The sequence below is a fragment of the Nicotiana tabacum genome, chromosome 19 (assembly GCF_000715075.1).
Source record: "Nicotiana tabacum cultivar K326 chromosome 19, ASM71507v2, whole genome shotgun sequence".
Taxonomy (NCBI): Eukaryota; Viridiplantae; Streptophyta; class Magnoliopsida; order Solanales; family Solanaceae; genus Nicotiana; species Nicotiana tabacum.
The window spans coordinates 84,195,011-84,219,001 of record NC_134098.1 but is presented as its reverse complement, the minus strand read 5'-3'; the positions used below and the strand labels follow the sequence as shown (position 1 = coordinate 84,219,001).

The following is a 23,991-nucleotide window of genomic DNA, read 5'->3' as shown; positions in this document are numbered from 1 at the left end:
CAATTACAATCTTTCTGTAGTTGTTTGAGGTACCTCTCGGTTATCGAATACATGTACCTCGATACTGGCTCACATCGGCCGGGAACCGATGAGCCTTTATCGACCTTAAAATCAGAGGTAAGAACATACGCCCCAGGAACGCACTCCTCAGGCCGTGGCTCTACCGGTGTTTCGTTGGTGGCAGATTGTGAAGATGAAGCTTTCTCTTTCTAAGGAATAGTTTGTGATGTTTTTGCCATTTTCGAATTTAAAGGTCGAGAATAGAAGAAAGTAACAAAGATTTGGTAATTTTAAAGAAGGGCTTTTGAAAAGAGGAATCACAGATTTGCGATTAAACCCAGAGGATACGAAAAGAAACTTGGGAAATTTGGAAGATTGAAGATGTAAAAGTAGTAAATGGTAAAAGGAAGGGCTATTTATAGATTAAAGCAATGGCGGTTCAGTATCAGCGGTGGCCGACCACCGACTGACATGCATTAAATGCCTTGAAAGGCTAAATCGACGCGACAGCTATCACGTGCGTCATGATCGAGCGCAATGTAAACGTCAGCTTATAATCCGATCGAGCCGTTGAGAAATCATATCATTTCTCACCACATCCTTCCCGAGAAACGAGGGGACTATCTGTATACGGTCGAAATAGATTTCGGCCTTCGTACGATTGATCGAGGTCGAAACATAATGGATCGAAGAAAGACTTCGAGATGGGTTCCGAAGATTGTACAAACAAGCTTCGGATTCCAGCTATAGGTCAAACACCGAGTTCGAAGTCATCATCGAGCTCGGGTCTGAATCGAACTGTGATGAGATGTTTTCGAGCTTAAGGGGCAGAGGCCAACCGGGACCGAGTCCGAATCATCACCTGATCCCGAGTCCATATCGAGCTCTAGAAGCACTACCAACCAGCACCGAGGCCGATCGAGCTCGAGCTCACAGACAAGAGCCGTTGCAAACACACTAAGAGAGAGAATCTCGGCGGAAACTAGGGAAAAGCTGATTTATCATGGATTCTCCACTATGTATTTTTAATTATATCTAAAGTAGGATCCTCCACTATAAATAGGATGACTACATTTTTGTAGAGGGCAACTTTTTGCTTACATTGTAATTCAAGCACCATATTCTCCTATATTTGAGAGTTGTTCTTTAAAGCTTCATTAATTGATTCATCTTGCTTATTTTTAGAAATCATATTCTTTCCAACCTTGTTTATTTTGCATTCTTTGCAATCCATATTTGATATTCCTATTTATCCTTACGATCTATATTAAGTTATACCATATATCTTTAGAACCACGTACAAATTTAACTTTATCCATTTTTCGGGTAAACACTATAAGTGACTCCAGAATTTTGTTGTGAAATTTCACTTGTGGAGTAGAGCTAATTTCCAAAAAACATGCCCGCAAATTGCCAGTCTGGGCTCTCAATCCAAGCCCAACAGTTTTACAAGCGGAGGGGTCTGGACCAGTTATGTCTCAACTAGGCAATAGGGCGAGGCGGATGTAGCTTAGTGGCTACGGGTTCAACTGAACCCATAATTTTTGATGCGGAGTAAAAATTTATATGTAAAAATTTATTAAAATTGAAAAATAGTAGATATGAACCCATAATTTTAAAAATATAATGGGTTCAATATTAAAAATCTTAAAATTGAACTCATAGGATTTAAATTCTGGATCCGCCTCTGCGGCGGGGTAAGGCGGGGCGGGTGAAGCGTAGCTGTGCCACAAATTCAACTCGTCCTGCCCTGTCCCATTTAAGCAGTTTTTTTATTTTTCAACCTGCCCTGTCCTGCCCTGTCCTGTTTAGCTCCTTTTTTCTTTCTTTCTTTTCTTTTAAATTTAGAATTGTAAATTACTAGTTGACTCATCTCAAAATTACGCTACTGTCATTTTTACTCAGAATGAGAAATGACGTAGTCTTAATTAGCTCCTTTTCTGTTTTGAAACAAACACCACTGGACTGTTTTTTTTACTTAATGAAAGGGTTAATTTATGCCTGGACTTTGCATTAGTCTTTCTTCTCAAAATTACGCTACTGCCATTTTTACTTAGAATAAGAAGCACATCAGATTTTTTTCCAGCTTCGATTTCTTTCTCATTTACTATTTGTTGTTTAATCTCTCATGATGAATTAACTAGATATTATGCTTTAGTAACATGTCGTCTTGATTATGACACATTAGGAAAGAAAGAAAGAATAATTTTTAAATCGGATAACAATTAAATTTGTAAGTGATTTTAAGGATACGCGGATTTATTTGACACAAAGCAGTAAATAAAGATAAATTTAAATAAATAAGGATGAAGTAAGCTCATACCACACGAGGAAGATGATTTAAGCCTTAGTGAAATATTAGCTCTCGATCCGGGCTCGTAACGACAAGTATTAACTAATAAAAATAAAAGAACTAATAACATAAAAAATAATGACATATTGCTTTGGAATGCGTGTTACAATGTACTTTATGAATTATCAAACCCCTTTTATATAGTAAAGGAGTCATACTTTAGGTACAATCCTATAAAAAGTAAAAAATCTTTTGATTTACTGATTGTCGTTTTTTATCGGTACGTGTCGATATTCCCGCCGTAATATCCGGTCGGTAACGGATATTTTGGTCTTTCGTTGGCTATGCTAGCAATATTTCTTCAAAGTCGTTTGAGGCTAGGACCGATTCCGGGATCATGGCCTCGATATTCTCGGAGGCAGGCGTCCTGTCTTCGGGTTCTAGTCCGGTGGGACTTTGGGTCGATCTTCAGTCCTTTATTGTCATGTCTCGAGCCTAGCTTACGATGTTGGAGGCTAGGATACACCACGAGCTCGATTTCGACCGTATACAGATAGTCCCCTCGTTTTTCGGAGAGTAGACGACGAGAAACGACATGAGCTTCTGATTCTTACTTCGATACACCGTGACAGAAACGATAAAACACCTGAAACGTCTCGTCAATCAAGTCTTGATGGCATTAAATGCATGTCAGCCGCCGGTCGGTCATTCCTGGATGCTAACCATCGCTGAAATACTATAAATGCCTCTTCCTTCGTTCATTTTAACTTTACATCCAAATATTCTAACCCCGTACCTTACAAATTTTAATACTTTCTAGCACTTTTACTTTGGTTATTTGAGATCTTTTGCAAGAACTCTTGTCCATCTTCACCTCAAGCCAACAAGTACAATCTTTCAACTTTCTTTCCTCCCCCATTTTCCTCCATTTTCTAAAGAAATGGAAAAAACTTCTAAAACCGTTCTCCAGAAAGAAGCCCCTTCTACTTCGCAACCGGCTACTGAACCCGAAGAGACCTTTTCGCGCGCTGCCGTCAACGAAGCGATACATGAACCCCCTTTGAAAATGTTCATCCCCGAAGGATGCTCGGTCAACGCCGATTTCAAGGGTGAAAAACCTTCCTCCGTACAAGGTCAGTGTGAGAAGGTCTCGAGATACATCTGCTCGATCATTGAAGAAATCCTCCCCATGGTCCGAAAAGACTGTAACTGGGCCAATAAGGACATAGTGGTCCTCGACCCCGATGAATCCATTACCACCCATATCGAGGGATACCTAAGTGTTTACACTTATCCCTTTACATTAAGCCAGGTGGATCCGGTCATTTTGGATTTCTGCAGAAGGTACAACATGTGCCTAGGCCAGATTCACCCATCGATCCTCCTCCGGTTCTTTATGAACAAAGTCGATAGATGTTCGTTCACCACCGACCATCTTCTACGTTTATACAGTCCCCGAATCTTCTGGGGGGGGACTGATAAAGCTTATACGGCGGGCCAACAACGCCCCATTCTCAAGTATTGATGAGGACCGGGATCGGGGCTGGCAAGGCCATTTTTTCTGAGTAAGGACTTCGGACTTATTCCTAACCGAGTGCAGGCCATTCCCCGAGAAGTGAAATACCTCACGTAAGTATAATTTTTCTTTCGAAAGTCGATTTTATACTTATTTCCTTCTTTCTTATCGGTGTTTTGTGGTGGTGCAGCCGTCGCTCGGGTCCCGAATGTTGTCCCTCAACTCAAGGAGTGGGTTGAGTGTATCGTCTCGCAGATGCCTTACTCCGAGTGCTCATGGCGCAAGCTCTCGAAGGGCCGTTGGGAGGTCCGTTCCCACGGTGAGACTCCTTTCCTGAGTAGGTGATATTTGGATTCCTCTTTTATCATTAAGTACTCACTCCCTTTACTTCTTTTTGCAGGTTTATCCAAGGATGCCAAACTGAGGCCTCCATCTAGTGGCGAGAACTTACCTGCCAAGTCCCATGTTCTGAGGCAGGCCGAAGAGAAGAAAAGAAAAAGTGATCCGATTTCCCCGAGCTCGGAGAAAAAGAAAACAAGAAGGAGGCTGGTGCGCAAGACAAAAGAAGGCACAAGTGCCCGAGCACCACCTTCGGATTCGCTCTACCGACCGAGAGATGAATCCAAAGAAGAAGAAAAAGAAGAAGTCTCTGTCCTGATAGCCAGCGTGCTGTCGCGGCTCGAAGGGCAAGGGGCCTCCGAACCAGAGAACCTTGAGGCCGACCTGCCTCAAGGTAATAAGGTCGATGAGGAGGCTGAGGCCGAGGCTTCCCGGGATGCAGGAAGTGCCCCGAAGAAAGCACTCAATGTGATAGACATCACTGAATCACCCTCGTTTACTAAGTCTATGTATAATGAGCTAGAAACGGTGAAAGAACGTCCCAACGAGAGGGCCCGTGGAGCGGACGACACCTTCCGCAGTTTTTTTGATGGTGTGGATTCCACCGCCACGGAGGACGTCACCGGATTGGGTGACTTAGAGGCACCGAAAAAAGTCCATATTAGGGAGCAAACGCGTCTTCCTCGATCCCGAAACTAATCAATCAGTTCCCAGCTCCAAGTGTGGATCCTGACCGAAAGCGATCCATCATCATCTCTGTTTCGGAGGATGCCCGGGTCCTCTCCGCCCCCGTAGGGGTGGCCAGTTAACTTCGGTGGCTGGTGACCGAGGAAGACCAAGCCAAGATGAACGAGGTAGACGCGTCCTGCTTGTTCAACGAAGCACAGCATGCGTTGAACTGGGTAACTTCAGATACCTCTCGATGACTTCAATTTATCCTTTTGTACTCAGACTAATCCATAGATAATCCTAACATTTTTCTTTGTATTTTTAGGTCTCAATGCTTCATCATGAAACTTTCCTTTGGTATCGGAACGAGCTAAACCAGCTTGAAGCCGAAGTCCGAGGGCTCACTGAGAAGAGAGACACCTACAAACTCCTCAGCGAGCAACATGAAAGAGAGACTAAGAGCCTTCGAGCTGAGTTGGAGGTGGCTCGGAAGGACCATGCCGACCTGGTTGAATATGTAAAAATATTTGAAGTTAGTGACGATGATCTAGACACTGTGACTAACGGTCGAAACCTGCGGGACCAACAGAAGATCGATTGGATCGACCAACTCTGCACCGAGATGGATGCAGTCAAGGTCGAGACCGAAGAATGGAGAGGCAAGATAGATCGTCTGGCCTCGAAAAAGGAGACTGTCCGGACGCAGTTGACCTCGGCAGAGGTCCAAATTCGGGCGACAAAGGAAAAGGCCAAGGTGCAGGCCCAAAAAATTAAGGAGATCCATTCTCAGCTTAGCTCGGTCGTCTCCGATCGAGAAAACCTTGCCAAGAAGCTCAAAGCGCTAAGTCAGTGGTTGAAGTGACCAAAACTGATGCCGACGAGATGGTGGCCCAGTATAAGGCCGACGCCGAGGCAGCCCAGGACCGCTTAAGGGACACGGTCGAATACACGAAGTTACAGTCCCGAAGGGAGGCCCTCGAGGAGGTTCAAGCTCGGGGTTTTGATGTGTCAACCAAGATCGCGACCGCTAAGGGGTTCGAGGCCAAGGCTAAGAAGTTGGCGTATCCCAAGGATGAAGACTCCGAGGGATCGGGCGGATCCAAGGACGGAGAAGATTCCGACGGTCCCGGCGATGAGGCGGGCTCCGGTGGAGACCAAGCCGTTTAAATGCCTCATAGTTTTTCCCTTGTTTTTTTACTTTTTTTGTCGAGGCTGTTTGGCATTTGTAAATTTTTCTTTGTTTTTGCACCTTTGTGCTTTTTGTTGAGGCCGTTTGGCCTTTGTAAAGATATTTTCATATATATTAGGCTCTTTTTTCCCTCCGACGGTTTCTAAGCTTGCTTCTTTTAACTTTTTTCTTTATAATTGTGAAGATATCAAAATGCCTTAGCATGTAATATTTAGGTCCTGCTCGGAGATCCGAACAAGCCTTTCTTTCGATATTATTTTGTTTACGAATTGTGGGGGCTCGGTATGACCGGAAGCTTTCCTCAAAATACTTAGAACTTTTTAGATGATAATTTTACCGTGGGTAGCCTTTTGAACCGGTTTAAAAATTTTGAAGGCCTTATTTTTGTTACGGGTCTCGGACGTCTCCGAGCCGTTTTAGTATGGCCGTAGCCTTTTTAGTTCTGGTGTTGCCCGGTAGTCTTGTTACCCAGAGTTATCCGAGCTTGCCTTAGATAACAATCCCCGAATGGGGATGGCCGTAGCCTTTAAGGTTCGGGCAATGCCTAATAGGTCTTGTACCCCCGGGCCATCCAAGTTTGTCTTTGGATGTCAGTCCCCGAGTGAGAGCGATCATTTGAACCCAGATAAAGGTGGCCCTTAGATTCGATATCTTTAGGGGATCGAATGTAGGAAACTCCTTAAGAGAAAAGAAAAAAGAAAATTTTTAAGGGACAAGATATTTATCCGCAAGGTAGAAACTTCTTTTTATTTCTGTGCATAATATATATGGTTACACATGTGTACAAGCTTTGTGTCAGCGCTCTAGCAGTCTATGTGGGCATAATTCATTTGACCGTTTGGCCCTTACAGTAAATCCTATCGATCGAGCTGAGACCATTCGATCACAAAGTTTCTTTCCTTGCTAAAGTCATTATCCGAGGGTGATGCCCCCAGTGTTCGAGGCCGATCATAGAGAAGCCTCAAATAGTATTGTCGTGATCCTCGACACCAGTTCATAGTCGGCCTTCAATTTTAAGTTAGCATGATTTATTGTTGCCTCGTTAAAAACCTTGCCGAAAAACCTATTTGGGACAAAACCGGTTCAAGGGAAAAAGAGTGCAACGCGTGCTTTCAGGCCTAAAAAATGTGTCGTTCTTCGACGGTCGCCTAAAAGTGTTAATTCAAAATACAAATTAGTAAAAAGAATGAATGGGGTCGTACCTTAACAGTAATATCGCTTCAAGTGAGTTATGTTCCAGTTGTTCGGTAGTTGCTCACCGTTCATTGTTCCGAGTTTGTATGATCCCTTTCCAATGATCTCGATAATTTGATAAGGACCTTCCTAATTCGGCCTTAACTTCCCTTCGTTCAGGTTCCAGGTGCTTAGCTTTACCTTCCTTAACACTAAGTCCCTGATATTGAAATGTCGAAGGTTGGCTCTTAGATTATAATACCTCTCGATCCACTATTTTTGGGCGGCCAACCGAACAAGGGCGGCTCCGCGCCTTTCATCTATCAGATCCAGGCTCGTATTCATGGCTTCATAGTTTGATTCTTTTGTTGCATATCGGAACTTGAGACTCGGTTCTCCGACTTTGACCGGTATTAGATCTTCGATGCCGTAAACCATCAAGAACGGGGTAGCCCTGGTACTACACTTCAAGGTCGTACGGTATGCCCATAGGACTTCGGGCAGGATTTTCTTCTATTTTCCTTTGGCGTCGGTCAACCTCTTTTTGAGGTTTTAGAGTATGGGTTTGTTGGTGGACTCTTCTTTCCGTTCCCACTAGGGTGGTAGGGTGTTAATAGGATCCTTTTGATCTTATGGCCTTCGAGAAACTTGCTTACTTTGCTCCCGATAAACTGTTTCCCATTGTCGCACACGATCTCGGCCGGCATTCTGAACCGACCTATGATGTGGTCCTAAATGAAATTGATGACTTCCTTCTCCCTGAACTTCTCATATGCCTGGGCTTCCACCCACTTAGAAAAATAGTCAGTCATAAATAATATAAATTGAGCCTTACTAGGTGCCCATGGAAAGGGGCCAACGATGTACATCCCCCATTTCATGAACGGCCAGGATGACAAGACCGAATGTAGTAGCTCCATGGCTCGATGAATCATCAGAGCATGCCTTTGACATTCATCACATTTTAGTACGTACTCTTTCGCATCCTTTTCCATGTCAATCCAGTAGTAGCCGGCTCTAATTATTTTTCGAACCAATGATTCGGCGCTTGAATGATTTCCGCAGGTGCCTTCATGAATTTCCCTCAGAACGTACTCGGTATCTCCCGGTTCTAGACATATCGCGAGCGGGCCATCAAATGTTCTTCTGAATAGGGTTCCGTCTTCGGACAAACTAAATCGGGATGCCTTCGTACGTACCCTCGATTCCTTTGGATCCGAGGGTAGTTTTCCGGTCTTCAGATATTCTATATATTTGTTTCTCCAATCCCAAGATAGGCTCGTTGAGTTTATATCGGCGTGGCCTTCTTCCACCACCAATCTTATGAGTTGTACGACTGCCCTCGAGTTGAACTCATCGTCTTCGACCGATAACCCCAAGTTAGCAAGGGCATCCGTCTCACTGTTTTGATCCCGAGGTACGTGTTGTAGAGTCCACTCCTTGAACCGATGTAACGTTACCTGCAACTTATCCAGGTACCTTTGCATTCGTTCTTCTCTGACCTCGAACGTCCCATTGACTTGGTTCACCACAAGGAGGGAGTCGCACTTAACTTCGATCACCTCCGCCCCAAGCTTTTGGCTAGTTCGAGACCTGCAATCATGGCCTCATATTCAGCCTCGGTATTAGTCAATTTTATAGTCCTAATAGATTGTCTAACTATATTTTCTGTTGGTGGCTACAATACGATGCCAAGTCCGGACCCTTTTGTGGTCGAGGCGCCGTTCGTAAAGAGGGTTCAGATCCCCGAAGAAGTCCCCGAGTTCAACAATAACTCTCTTTCGACCTCGGGTATTAGGGTCGGCATAAAATCGGCTGCAAAGTCTGCCAAAATTTGAGATTTAATGGCGGTCCGGGGCCGATATTCAATATCGTACCCGCTGATCTCCACGACCCATCTGGCCAACCGTTCCGAGAGCTTGGGTTTATGCATTACACTCTTTATTGGGTAAGTAGTCACAACACATATGGGGTGACATTGAAAATACGGTTTCAGCTTCGTAGAGGCGCTTAGCAAAGCGAGCGCCAATTTCTCTAGGTGAGGGTATCTAGTTTCGGCCTCGCCTAAAGTCCTTCTAACATAGTAAATTGGAAATTGCGTATCTTTCTCTTCCCGGACTAGGACTCAACTTACCTCTATCTCCGATACTGCCAAGTACAGGTATAGATGCTCGTCTGTTTTCGGCGTGTGGAGTAGCGGTGGGCTCGATAGATATCGCTTGAGCTCCTACAAGGCCCGTTGGCACTCCGGGATCTATGAGAAGTTATTCTTCCTTTTCAATAGTGAGAATAACCAGTGGCTCTTGTCGGAAGACCTCGAGATGAATCGCCCTAGGGCGGCTAAGCATACGATTAATATCTTTACGACCTTCACGTTGTCCACAACAATGATATCTTCGATGGCTTTGATCTTATCGGGATTGATCTCAATTCCCCTGTTAGATACCATGAATCTGAGGAATTTACCGGATCCGACTCCAAATGCACAGTTCTCCGGATTCAACTTCATATTGTATTTCTTTAATATGCTGAAGGTTTCCTGCAAATGTTTTAAATGGTCCTCTGCTCGCAGGGACTTAACCAACATATCATCAATGTAAACCTCCATTTATTTTCCTATTTGTTCCTCGAACATCTAATTTACTAGGCGTTGGTAAGAGGCACCGGCATTTTTTAGTCCGAATGGCATCATGTTATAGTAGTATGTGTCGTACTTAGTGATGAAAGAGGTTTTTTTCCTGATCTCCCGGGTTCATCCGTATCTGGTTGTACCCAAAATAGGCATCGAGAATACTGAGGATCTCGTGGCCAGCCATTATGTCGATCATGCGATCGAGGTTGGGCAGAGGGAAGGAGTCCTTGGGACATGCCTTATTCAAGTCTTTATAGTCTACACACATTCTTAATTTATTTCCTTTTTTAGGGACTAGCACTACGTTTGCTAACAAATTCGGGTATTTTACCTCCCGAATGGACCCTATTTTAAGGAGTATAGATACCTCATCCTTGATAAAAGCATATATGACCTCGGACTGGGGTCTCCTCTTCTGCTTGACCGGGTGGAATTTTGGGTCCAAGCTTAGCTTGTGAGTGGTTATTTTCGGCAAGATCCCTGTCATATCAAGGTAGGACCAAGAGAAACAATCTTCGTTAGCTATAAGAATGTGAATGAGTTTTTTCCTGAGCTCGGGGCTTAACCTCGTGCCAGGTATACCTTTCGATCAGGCAAGTGTTCGATTAGTATGACTTGCTCCAGTTCCTCGATTGTTGATTTGGTAGCGTCGAAATCATTGGGGGCTATGAAAGATCTGGGAACTCCGTAGTCGTCGTCATCGTCAACCCCTTGTTTTTATGGTTATGTCGAGGCTAGTATCGATAATTACTATTCGGCCTCGTCTTTGGCCATCGGATTCTGACCCTTCGATATCGAGAGTGTGGATGCCGGGATCACCTCATCGACCGCGAACATTTCCTTAGCGGTCGGTTGTTCCCCGTAAACTATTTTGATTCCTCCGGGTGTTGGGAATTTCAGCACCTAGTGCAGTGTTGAGGGTATTGCTCTCATGTTGTGAATCCATGGCCTCCCGAACAAAGCGATGTATCTCATATCTCCTTCGATTACATAGAACTTGGCTTCCTGAACGGTTCCGGCAATGTGCACTGGTAATGTTATCTCTCCTTTAGTAGTCTCACATGCCATGTTGAACCCGTTCAGGACTCAGACCACAGGTACGATCTAATCTTGTAGGTCGAGTTATTCCAGACCCTCGATCTGATGATGTTGGCTGATCTACCTGGACCAATTAACACACGCTTAACTCGAGATTTATTTATGAGTACCAATATTACCATTGCATCATTGTGGGGCGGCACGATCCCCTCAGCGTCTTCATCGTTGAAAGACAAGGTTCCTTCCGGTAAGTAATCCCGAGTCTGTTTTTCCCTTATGATGGATACTTTGGTGCGCTTCAGCATCGGCCCCTGGGGAATGTCTACCCCACCAATGATCATGTTAATGACGTGCCGAGGTTGCTCCTGCTTGGTCTGTTTATTAGAATCCCTATTCCTGAAGTGGTTCTTGGCCCGATCACTTAGGAATTCTCGGAGATGTCTGTCGTTGAACAGCTGGGCCACCTCCTTTCTTAATTGTTGGCAGTCTTCTGTTTTGTGGCCGTGAGTGCTGTGATATTTGCACATTAGGTTAGGATCCCTTTGGGATGGATCAGACTGTAGAGGTCGAGGCCATTTGGTATCTTTGATGCGTCCGATGGCATATACGATATCGGAGCTATCGACGTTAAAGTTGTACTCTAATAATCGTGGCGCTTCTTTAGGCCCGACGGGCCTGTCGAAGTTGATTTTGCTCATGAGTCCTCGATTGTTTTGACCTCGGTCATTTCTCCTTTTATTTCTCATGAGGTTCCGCCCAGACCCATTGCTTCTTCGGTCTCCATTGTACGGCTGATACCGAACCAAGTTTGATCTCGGTTCACGATTGATGTCTCTCTTGACTATGTCGAAGGTTCTGACGGGATACACGGACTCGGAAGGGGCCCCAAGCTGATCGTCTTCGACCCTGATTTTTGATTGATACCAGTTATGGACATCGGCCCAAGTGACAGCCGAATATTCTACCAAGTTTTGTTTCAACTGATAACGAGCTTCGAATGTTGAGTCCTTGGGTGAAAGCCTGAACGACCCAATCATCAGCGACCGGCGGCAGGTCCATCTGTTCCACTTGAAACCGGGACACGAACTCTCTGAGCATCTCATTATCCTTCCGTTTTACTTTGAAAATGTCTGACTTCCTGATCTTGACCTTGATAGCCCCGGCGTGTGCTTTTATGAAGAAATCTGCAAGCATAGCAAATGAGTCAATAGAATTAGGAGGTAAGTTATGATACCATATCATAGCTCCTTTGGATAAAGTTTTCCCGAACTTTTTCAGCATGACAGATTCGATCTCGTCATCTTCCAAGCCGTTCCCTTTGATGGCGCATGTATAAGAGGTCACATGCTCATTTGGGTCGGTCGTTCCGTTGTACTTAGGAATTTTGGCATACAGAACCTTTTCGGGATCGGCTTCGGCGATGCGTTCGGAGGAAAAAGTTTTTGAACAAACTTCTTGGAATCCAGGCCCTTCAATATCGGGGGTGCTCCTGGGATTTGGTCGACCCTGGAATTGTAGGTTTCTACTTTTTTGTCATTGTCTTTGATTTTCTTCTCCCTCGATTCTATCAGTTTTGTCAATTCCTCGAGCATTTTTATGATCTCGGAGTTAGTCCCCGATTCATTTTCATTCAGTCTCTCCGTGATCGGCTCATTTCTGCTGGTGACTTCCCGGGATGGCTCAGGTTTAATTCTGCTCGGCGCGCGACTTTGGTTCTGTAACTGCGCTATCTGTTGAGCAACATTTCGAAGATCACCCGTAAATTGATCACGTCCTCTCCAATGTCTTGTGTATTTCGAGCTGCTGATCGGGCTTCACCACGGACGTTATTCTCGGGGCTAGTAGGCAGATTTGCGTCGATGGCCACATGCGAGTTGGCGTCAATCGGGTCAGCGACCGGAATTCTGATGGGATCAACAGGTGGTACCTCGCCAATGGGCAATATGTTGTTATTTTCGCCGTGATGACTGGACTCATTGCAAACATGTAGAAGTGTTGACTGGGAGTTTGACATTTTGAGCTTTAACCTGAAATTAGAGACACTCTAAAGAACAAGTGTAAAGTAGTGTGTGTTATAGAAATTTGTATCAAATAGCCACTATTATCCTTAGCCCCATGGTGGGTGCCAAACTGTTTATCCTTAAAATCGGATAACAATTAAATTTATAAGTAGTTTTAAGGATACACAAATTTATTTGACACAAAGCAGTAAATAAAGATAAATTAAATAAATAAGGATGAAGTAAGCTCAAACCACACGAGGAAGACGATTTAAGCCTTAGTGAAATATTTGTCCTCGACCCGGGCTCGTAACGACTAGCACTGACGAATGAAAACAAAAGAACTAATAACAGAAAAAATAATAATATATTACTTTGGAATGCGTGTTACAATGTACTTTATGAATTATCAGACCCCCTATATATAGTAGATGAGTCCTATTTAGGTACAATTCTATAAAAGGTAAAAAAATCTTTTGATTTGCTGATCGCCGGTTTTTATCGTTACGTGCCGATATTCCCGCCGTAATATCCGGCCGGTCACAGATATTTTGGTCTTCCGTTGGCTATGCTGGCAATGTTTCTTCAAAGTCGTTTGAGGCTAGGACCGATTCCGGGATCATGGCCTCGATATTCTCGAAGGCAGGCGTCCTGTCTCCGAGTTCTACAACGGTGGGACTTGGGGACGATCTTCAGTCCTTTATTGTCATGTCTCGAGCCTGGCTTACTATGTCGGAAGTTAGGATACACCGCGAGCTCGATTTCGACCGTATACACACTTAATAATTAGGAACTCGGCATCGGATTGTTTAGGATAGAGAGAATGTTTTAATACCGGTATATAATAAATTATGCTTATTATTTGTGAATACTGTCTGAATTTCTTAAGTTAAAAAATATTTTTTCTAGGAAAAGAAATAACAAACTCAAAATACTGGAAAAAGCTCGTGTATATCATTTTTTAAAAAAATTAATAAGTATACGAAGTCTTACGGCCTTCCTTTTTTACTTATTTTTTTTCATTAGTCTGTTTTATTTCTTTTTCATCTTTTGAAATGTTTCTGCTTGTTCTTTTTTTCGCTGTCTTTATTTTTCCTGATTAATATAGCGATTACTTGTAATTTCCTAGCTAGACCAAAGATATGGAATGCAATATTTGTGGTCTACATTTACACGCTTTCAAATAAAACATAAAAGAATAGTGTAAACTCAACGCAAAGTCCATTTCCTTTGAGATGAAGGACTTAATCTCCACCGTCCAATCAAGCCGAATCTATTCCGGAAAATCGTTTCTCATTGAACGCTTACCGTTAGATCAAATCAACGCATCCTCTTTTATATATATATAAAACCTATTTCTTCGCTTGAAACACAAGCGAATACTCTCAAAAAACCTAAGGGATAACAAACAGAGTCCAAAGAGCAATTAGCAAGAGCAAACATGGCGGCAACCGTGAGCGCGTGGGCAAAACCAGGCGCGTGGGCTTTAGATTCAGAGGAACATGAGTCCGAGCTCCAAAAGGAAGAGTCAGTAAATGGCGACAACCACTCTAACGGCGCCGCCGCTGGGCTCTCCGATTTTCCATCTCTAGCTGCCGCCGCCACCACCAAAACGAAGAAGAAAAAACCACAAGCCCTATCCCTTCAGGAGTTCTCAACTTACAGCTCCGTTAAGAAGTCTCAATCCGCCGCTGCTGCCGCCGTCAAGGGATTAACGCCGGAGGAAGTCATGATGCTCCCCACCGGTCCCCGCGAACGCTCCGCTGAGGAACTCGACAGCTCTCGCCTGGGCGGCGGCTTCAGATCGTACGGTTATGATAGGCAAGGAGGTAGAGGTTCGTCGGACGAGTCCCGGAGACCGGGAGGGTTCCGACGTGATTCCGACAGGGAAATTGCGCCTTCACGCGCCGACGAGACTGACGACTGGGGCGCAGCTAAAAAAACTTCCATTGGTAACAGTTTCGACAGAAGGGAGAGAGGCGAAAGGGGAGGATTTTTCTCAGATTCGCATTCCAAAGCTGATGAATCTGATAACTGGGGCGCAAATAAATCCTTTGTACCCTCTTCGGGTCGAAGATTTGATAGGAGAGGGAGTTTCGGGTCAAACGGCAGTGATTCGGATTCGGATAAGTGGACTAAAAGGTCCGGTGGAGGTGGGGCATTCGACAGTTTAAGAGAGCGAAGAGGCGGGGGCTATGAGTCCAATAATAGTGGAGTGGATTCAGAAAATTGGGGAAGAGGAAAGAGAGAAGAAACTTTAGGTGGTGGTGGTGGAGGAGGTAGGCCCAAATTGAATTTACAGCCCAGGACATTGCCTATAGCTGAAGTACAGCAGCAGAATGGCGGTAATAATGAGGCTACTGTGATGGTGAAGCCCAAAGGGTCTAATAATCCATTTGGGGCCGCTAGACCGAGAGAGGAAGTTTTGAAGGAGAAGGGACAAGATTGGAAGGAGATTGATCAAAAGCTTGATTCTTTGAAGTTAAAGGAGGTGGTTTCCGAGTCAAGTGATAAGAAAGCTTGGGGGAATGGGAAGCTGAGTTTCATGCGCGAGGAGAGGACTGAGAAGAGTTGGAGGAAGCCTGAGCCGAATGAAGTTCGTCCTTTAAGGTTGTGATGAATTCTTATGTGTTTTAGTAGCTGTTGTTTTATGCTGAATTAATTTCTATGTGATGTTGGTTTTTTGATGAATTACTTCGTAATTGATTATCTATTTTTGAAAGGTAGGGTCTCTGATGAATCATATTACTGGTTGCTCTTTAGTCTTTGCAAAAATGAATCAACTGTCACTAGTTAATTGGTTATAGATATTTGGTAATAGACTTTTTGAAAAATGTTGGGGTATGCTGTTTGGTCTGAAGAAGATTTATTTTTTGGGGTTAACAAGTTATGTTAGGGTTAAATTTTAATTTTTTTGCTGGATTGGGGTGTTCCAAGTATCATGTAGTCGTGTAGTCATAGTCATGGATGATTTATGGAAGAACAACTAAAGCTTTGTGTCCGCTTGCTTGGTACTGAATGAAGCCAGCTGCTTTGTACCCTAAGTTTAGCATTGCCTTTTTAGGGACTTGATTAAAATGCCATAGTGTTGAGCACTGCAATAAAATGCTGCTTCACCTCATATATTTGACTCAATTTTACTTCAAAATGGCCTCAGAACAGGACGTTGCTAAAAGATATGTAACATTTTGTTTTCGAGGTCTTCTGTCCTAAATTAGAGAAATTATGAGGGGTTTAATTTTGGACGAAACGGGGCAAATGAGTTACGGATTTGAATCCAACTAATTTCAGAATGAAACATAATTGATTGAGTGCTGATTCTTGCTGCTGGTCAGTGCATTTACCGGCGAGCGAGTTGGATAAACTCTGGTTCTGGTAGAATAGGATTGTATGTGTTAGGCCTATCGGGTCAACTATACCTCCTTCATGTGTTATGCTGCATTAGCAGTTTGCTAGTGGCGTTTGGTTTGAGGGTCACAAATGATTTTTAGTCAGTTCAACCGGATTGGGAAGTGTGACTTATTATGTAGTCTCTCTTTTTCCTCCGTTATGTTTATGCAGCAGCTTGGAGTTGCACATGTCTGATTTATCTGATTGTGCAGCAGTTTGACGACGTTATCTGCCTTAGTATTTGTTCTACTTTCCTAGTGCACCTGAAAATTTACTTGGTTTACTAGTTTCTTTTTTATTTAGAATTATTTCCACTCTGTACCTTAGTGGCTTGGTTCTTGACCCTCATTTATAAATGTATTGTAGTGCTGAGGAAACTGTAAATGGAGCTGTTGAAGAAACTGCACAGGGAGCTGCTGAGGAATCTGGTGGAGAGCCACAAATATGATGCCAAATGGAGGAGTTATTTATGAGTTGTGTTTGTTTCCTCAGAGTTTGAAATAGTTTTACCCCGATTCATGTGATGCGAAGCATTAAAGCAATTTTGATAGAACTGCTCAATTTTGATAGAACTGCTTAGTCTGTAGTGGGTTGTGTTTTTGCTGTGTACTTCACCAACATTATTGTTTTGCTATTTATGTTTTTTCTTTTCCTGTTCATCATAGTCCAGAATTGTTTGTTCGTAAGCTAGTACACATTCATTTGCGGAACACAAAGGCATAAAGACTGTGTGGAAGATTACATATTCTTATAATTCTTATTATTATGTTTAGATCTTGTTTAGGATGTTAAGATGGGATTATTAAAAGATAACAGATTCTTATAATTGTGGAAAGTTGTTTACAAAAATATGTGTAGGTTTTCAAGTTTTAACTGGAATGAAGCTTTATATTGGCGAGTATAGGCAGCAACTGAAATCTGCTCTCCTCCTTGCTTCGGCTGGTGTTTAAAGTGTTTGACCTGTATCTTATTTACCATGCATCTACTTTGTCTCGGATAGTGTTTGTAAGGTACCTCTAGTCGGCTAGATTTAAAATTTCAAAAGAAATTATCTTATCTCTAGTACGTTATAAGCTTGTAAATGAGTTTTCTTTAACACAACAAGATTAGCACAAAAAAGTAACTTGAATTTGGGTCTTGTCATCGCTTGTTAACAATTCTATACGTGGCTCAAGAGTAAGAATTAAGTCTATACATGATTTTCGATGAGTATAAAAACAAATTGATTTCTGTTTTGAGTGTTGGATGACTTGATAGGGGATTTACTGTTAAGGTTGTGATTTAACTCGCCAAAACTGTAGAGTTCCAATTTGCTCATAAGTTGGGCAATTTGACGGTCTTTTTCTTCCACAATGGTTTGCTTCATCGCAGCAAGCTAGATGTTTAATGTTTGAGTGGATGAATTATAGTGGGTACTACCTATAACATCACAAGTGGATCGAGGCAACACAATCCCTGTACTGGGACGAACACAATACTTTTTGGGGTTTGTCATTTTGACCTGAAGGCTAGGGTTTGGACTTTGGAGGAGTTCCCTGCATCTAGAGGATTTTAGGCTGTAGACAAAAGGGATTCATATACTTTGTGAGAGTTCCCGACGGCCGGTGACATAAGTCGTAGTTGCTGTAGACAGTAGCGGCGGATTCAAGATTTCAAAGTCATCGGTGCTCACCGGTAAAAATATCGAAAGAAGAGAAAAAATGAATTTAGTAATTACCTTAGTAAATTTATTAAGTTTATAATTACCTTAGTAAATGTAGACAATGAGTGCTCACTCAATACTTATCTACATTTTTTTTATAATTACCTTAGTAAATCTATTAAGTTTGGTCAAATTCTGCAAAGAAAAAATCCGTAAGTCTCCTAACTACTATTTATCGTAAAATACTACACGTGCAGTAATTGGTAACGTCATATCTCTCCCATAATTCCAGAGCATGTAAATTTACACTTGGTATGGTCATGAGCTGAGATGATTTACCATTTGGAATATATAGTTTACCCTGAAACTTAGGACTAAATCACTGTGACGTATTTTTTTGAGCATAGGCAACCTTTTACACAACTATTTTTTTTTAAAAGTGTATCTAAGACATTGAATTTTATCTTTTGAATTTTATTCATTTTGTATTTATCTTTTGAATTTTATATTCAAAGATACATTAGTCATTTTCTTATGTGTTGACTGTTCACACTTTAAATACATTACTATGATTACAGTGCATCTTAAACTTTCATGATATTACGACAATACATTTTTTTTTGTTTGACAAATGGTATTATTCATGAATGCTCCACATGACTCGGACGGCTATCTAATATATCCATCGCCATCGAGTTTTTGCCACGTTATAACTTGTAAAAAATTAAAGAATTTCAGAAATAAAAAGGCGGTCTTCTTCAATTTCTATTTTATTTTATTTTATTTAATTTCAGGCAAACGTGGTTGTATGGCTATAATTACTACATTCACATCAGTAATCCCTTTATAACTCAAAAGTGAAGCTGCTTTTTGCTCTGTTTGTCAACGCTCAACTATAAACTGTATTACTCAACAAGAAGTTGTCTGTTCTTATTGGATATTTACTCCTTCTGTTTTTTGTCAATTTGACAGTCATATATAGCTGTAATTTGCGACCACCTTTAGTTTCCCATTTATGCTATTCAATTTCTTAAGAGCAATTCTCTTGTGACATGAGACATGATTCGTGGTTTTTGCTATGTTTAGATATCCACTAGAATGCTGAAATTAGAAGTGAGTTGTTTTTGAAATTGGATGACTATATATATATATATATATATATATATATATATATATATATATATATATATATATATATATATATATCTTAAGATGTATATATAGTATATAAATCGAATATAGCTTATATATAGTAAGATATATATATATATTTCTAATATTAAAAGTTAATACTTATCTCAAAAGTACCATCAAATGTGAGGTATGTTATTTAGTGATGACCAGAAAATTAAAAAAAAATGCTCTTCTCGTCATTCATGTATTGTATTGTTGATTAATATTATTATTGTTATTATCTTACAAGCCACCTGATTTTTTATTGTGTACATAAAACTTTAACTGATCATATCTGAATGCAGGTATTCTAAAAGCACAAAATCCTCTATAAACTTGGTTTCCAGGTTGCCACGTTCTCTTTGCATCGCAACTACTTCCTCCCTGCCATATGCATGATATGAAACATAACTGCAAATGCATAACATAGAACAATCATTTACTATGACATTTCCATAAGCTTAATTAATGCAACCTAAAACATGTTGTTAGGATCGGGAACCCGGGAAGTGCGGAATATAGCCAAACAACGGTATAATGACAATAACAAAGACAATTGAAGTTGATAACAACGACAATTAAAGTAGATAAAGAAGACACAAATTTAACGTGGTTCGGTCAAAGTGACCTACGTCCACAAGCGGAGAAGAGCAATTTACTATAAGAATAAGAGTACAAAAGAGAGTACAAAATTAGAGTAAACACTCTAACACATGTCACTAGAATTGTACGCAAGAAAGAGAAAGAAAAACACTAGAACATTTAGCACATTAAAACTTAGTAGGTCTCTCGGCCAAAACCTTAAAAATTAATAAGAATCTTTAAAATTGATACTTTAATTGAAGCAATAATGTTCATGGTTCCTAAAACACTTGCATACATTAATTTGAAGGATATTTAAGTGGTCATGACTCATGAACCAAGTTTCTAAAAGAGTATTCCCTCCCGTCCATTTTAGTTGATTTTTTTGATCGTTTTCACACATATTAAGGACTTTACCTTTTATAATTAACTAACAATGAAATTGATCATATTAAACATAATTTTTTTATTGAAAATATAACAAATACTCCTAAGTTTTTACTCAAGGACAACTTTGTAAAAAAAAATTAACAGTACAGCAAATGAGAGGCTAGTGAATGCAATAAATTGCTTTAGTTTGTCTAATAAAAAGCTGGATCATAATGATTTTTTACCCGTACCGATCTAAATACTTTTTCAAGAACCATTTTTTCCAAAACCTCATTAATGGAGACAGTTGAGCGTTGCTGTATAGCCAAGCTTCATAAATTCTTCTACCACCATGTTCAGTGCTTTTTATTCGCATTCAAGATTGAACTCAAAACCAACCACTGGCTTTACTACTTAAGTCTCTTTCTCTTCCCTCATTCTCAGTAACAAAAAGAAAATTATGGATTGGTCCCAAAAGCTTTATTTTACAGCTTTTCTAATTGTTACAGCAGCAGCAGCATCCATTCGTGGAATTCATGGTTATGCAATGGTCTCTGGCACTGTCTTCTGTGACCAATGCAAAGATGGCCAAGTCTCTCTCTTTGATTATCCTCTAAACGGTAACTAAACCTATAAGTAGTAATTCTTTTAGTTTCTTTTTGAATTCACATATGACATTAATTAGAATCAACTTAGTTTTTGGTATTTCTTGTCCAATGCTTTTGTCCTGCTTCTTAATATCCTTGAATCTTGATTATAAGGGCAGTACGGATCCTCGAAAGGATCGGACCACATCAGGTTTATTATATGCAGCTTTACCTTACATTCACGGCTTGAATATATTTGTGGCCTCTTGGTTATACAGTGACAACTATTTCCATTGTGTCAAAGCTTCCTTTCAGTCTTGAATCTTGATTTTACTCGAAAAGAGATCCTCTAAATGCTTCTTATTACCATTGTTAGTTAAGGTTTTGAGTGCCAAATTTATGTGCAGGAATAAATGTAGCAATGGCATGCCCAGATAACAATGGGCAAATGACAACATGGGGAGAAGAAACAACAAATTGGCTAGGAAACTTTGCCATGAGATTCGATGGCACTCCAGATTTGAGTGGTTGTGTTGCACAGGTTAATATAGACAACTTTTTTTTGTTTTTCATAATCTTGAAATGAGATGAGCTTAAATGAAGTGACATTATCGGTGAAGATTCATATGGTCGACATTGTTGTTGCACAGGTTACTGGCAGTAGTGAGCAAGGGACAAGAGGATGTGGGACAGGAGGAGGTCAAGGGAAATCACCAAGATTAATGTTTAGGATGTTTGATATGGAAATGTACATAGTTGATCCTTTGATTTCTCAGCCAGCAGATCCTATGTCTTTCTGTCCAAAATCTTCTTCATATCCACAACCACAACCACAACCACATCCCAACCCTGTTTCCCCTTCCATACCTCCATTGCCACCACTACCACCTACTCCTCCAATGCCTCACTTACCCCCAATGCCTCCTTTCCCTTATTTGGAAGCCTCAGCTTGCCCACACCAGTAAGTTTCTATAAATACATTCATGGTATTAAACTTCTCTATACGGTTAAACTTCTCTATAACAACCTCATTTGTTCCGAATATTTTTGGCTGTTATAACAAAATATTGTTATAGAGAATATATATTATAACATAGCATAAAAAACTGGCTTTTATAATGAATGATTATTATATATCGATACTGTTATACAAATGTCTGACTGTATATGTCAATCTCTTATTGAGGTCGTGTTCGGTTAGACGGAAAATATTTTTTGGGAATTTTTTTTAATGAAAATAAGTCATTTATTCCTTGTGGTGTTTGGTTGCCAGAATTTTTTTTTTTAAAAAAAAGGTTCCGCGGAAAGGGAGAAATTAGACGGGAGTCATTTTCCTTTACAATTATTTCAATCTTTACTTCATATCACTTAATTGCCGGACATTATTTTTATTAATATTTAGTACTAATAAATTCCACAGACGCACCATCTAATTTACTAATATTATTATCAACGTTTAGCCTCCAATCGATCACCAGAAAATAAGTCATTTCCAGAGTAACATTTTTCAAAAAATGATTTCCTTCCTACTGAACATAAGCTCACACCCTAAATTAGTACTGCAGCAATAAGTGTATAACTAATGCACTTCTACTGTCTGCTTTCTTTAAAGGCTGTTCTTTTTGGCTCAACTTAATCAGTTAAAGAGGAATTGTTTTTATTGGTTTGTACATATGGACCCTTATTTTGTACACATCTTTAACTACTAGTTACTAGTATAAGTTTTTTCCAATGTCGGTGGATCCTAGTCAAACATGGCTAGGAACATTGTTTACGTGTTGAGATTAGAGAAAGAAACTTTGTACGTAACAAAATGACAACATTTTGTACTGCAGGAACTGGATAATGCCAGAATACAGATGCTATTGGAAAGTAGTAACCCCAGATTCTAAAGTAGGAGTTGTATTTGGTCTAATTGCTGCTAGAAAATATGGAACTGATATAACATTATGGGAAGGAATGAAAGGCAGAGGAGAACCTTATAAGACTTTGCTAAGAGAAGGGACAACTGCACTTTTGAATTCTTATAACAGTGTGCAGTTTCCTTATCATCCATTGGGTGTAATTCAGCATATGAATTGGGCATTAATGGGATCTACTCAGCATGTTTTGCACACAGCATTGAGTTTTATGAGGGCCAATTCTGGCAATTGGAATGCCACTTGCAAATTCAATCCTTGCAAGTGATTAATTTGGTTTATTATTTCAGCTGGTTTAAATAATTTATGTTCCTAGTATACTTTTCTTAATATATAGTTGAGCTAATCACGTTATACAAAAATAAAAAATAAAAAAAGCAATACTGCACGTTACGTTATTGCTCCATTGCATGGATAAGAATACGACGTTTGGCTTATACTGTTCCTACATTTGCTCTGTACTTCTTTGTATTTTGGAGTATATCATATTTTAATTTATTGATATTACTGCTTATATTCTTGTTCAGACCCACAGTATTAGATAATTGTTATTGTATTGATTATATTCTTCTGGATGTGCTCTACATTTACCAACCTTGTATATATGATACTCATATATTGACTCTGAAATGACAGTTGATTGCTTCAATGCAAATAAAGAAACCCTTAAATTATTTTCCATGCCTAAATTAAACTATATCCAAATTTTCGACTGATTGTTTCAAAATCGTCATGGTATGATTTTCTTTTCTTTTTGTTAGCGGGTATTTAAGAAACAGAATGAAAACATCATATTCATTGCCTGTTTGGTCAAGTTTATTTTTTGATCAAAAATATTTTTTTTAGTCAAAAGTAATTTTTAGCCAAAATTAAGGTGTTTGGCCAAGCTTTTCGAAGAAAAAAAAAAGTATTTTTGAGTAAAAGCAAAAATAATTTTGGAGAAGCAGAAAAAAGTAGTTTCTCTCCAAAAAAATATTAACTGTTACTCAAAAATACTTTTCAAATTAATTAGCAAGCACAAACTACTTCCCACTAAAAGTATTTTTTTGAAAAATTAAAAGCACTTTTCAAAATAAGTAAATTTTAGAAGTTTGACCAAACAGGTCGTGAGATGATCGTCCTAATCAATTTTACATTCTTGCAAAACCTGTAAAGGGACTACATTTTTAGAGGCAAAATAAACTCTACTTTGGGAAACCAAATCTGAAATTTGAAGAAGTCCGACACTGGTAGAGAAAGGAAAAAGTGGGTTTATAAACCATTTTGTTATATTTATTTCTTCATTTTAATATATTACTATTTATCCATGTATCATGTAAATAGTAAACATGAAGATGAAAGAATGATTCAACTGTATATATGTTTTGATTGTCTCTAATTAACTAATTGAAATGAAGATGAAAAAACCGATTAATTAGTAGTATTATTTTTGGATATCTTTGGGACGTATTAGAGTGTAAATATAAACTATGGAAAGAAA

The 23,991-nt window shown here is 40.3% G+C and overlaps 2 protein-coding genes across 2 annotated transcripts; both read left to right on the top strand.

Annotated features, from left to right (window-relative positions):
* Positions 1-14,211: 14,211 nt before the first annotated feature.
* LOC107824058 (eukaryotic translation initiation factor 4B3) lies at positions 14,212-16,898 on the top strand. Its single transcript, XM_016650776.2, has 2 exons — positions 14,212-15,459; positions 16,606-16,898. Exons 1-2 carry the CDS (start codon positions 14,291-14,293, stop codon positions 16,685-16,687), a joined length of 1,251 nt encoding a protein of 416 aa, XP_016506262.1. The 5' UTR covers positions 14,212-14,290; the 3' UTR covers positions 16,688-16,898.
* Positions 16,899-20,373: 3,475 nt separating this feature from the next.
* Positions 20,374-23,174, top strand: LOC107824057 (uncharacterized). The gene is made up of 4 exons (XM_016650775.2): positions 20,374-20,625; positions 21,000-21,133; positions 21,243-21,553; positions 22,428-23,174. Exons 1-4 carry the CDS (start codon positions 20,466-20,468, stop codon positions 22,777-22,779), a joined length of 957 nt encoding a protein of 318 aa, XP_016506261.2. The 5' UTR covers positions 20,374-20,465; the 3' UTR covers positions 22,780-23,174.
* Positions 23,175-23,991: the final 817 nt, after the last annotated feature.

Bases quoted from the DNA above. Each gene is read 5' to 3' on its own strand.
- LOC107824058 (XM_016650776.2), top strand. From the start codon at position 14,291: ATGGCGGCAACCGTGAGCGCGTGGGCAAAACCAGGCGCGTGGGCTTTA. The intron at 15,460-16,605 runs GTTGTGATGAAT...AATGTATTGTAG, and splicing joins AATGAAGTTCGTCCTTTAAG to TGCTGAGGAAACTGTAAATG.
- LOC107824057 (XM_016650775.2), top strand. From the start codon at position 20,466: ATGGATTGGTCCCAAAAGCTTTATTTTACAGCTTTTCTAATTGTTACA. The intron at 21,134-21,242 runs GTTAATATAGAC...GTTGTTGCACAG, and splicing joins TGAGTGGTTGTGTTGCACAG to GTTACTGGCAGTAGTGAGCA. The intron at 21,554-22,427 runs GTAAGTTTCTAT...TTTGTACTGCAG, and splicing joins GCCTCAGCTTGCCCACACCA to GAACTGGATAATGCCAGAAT.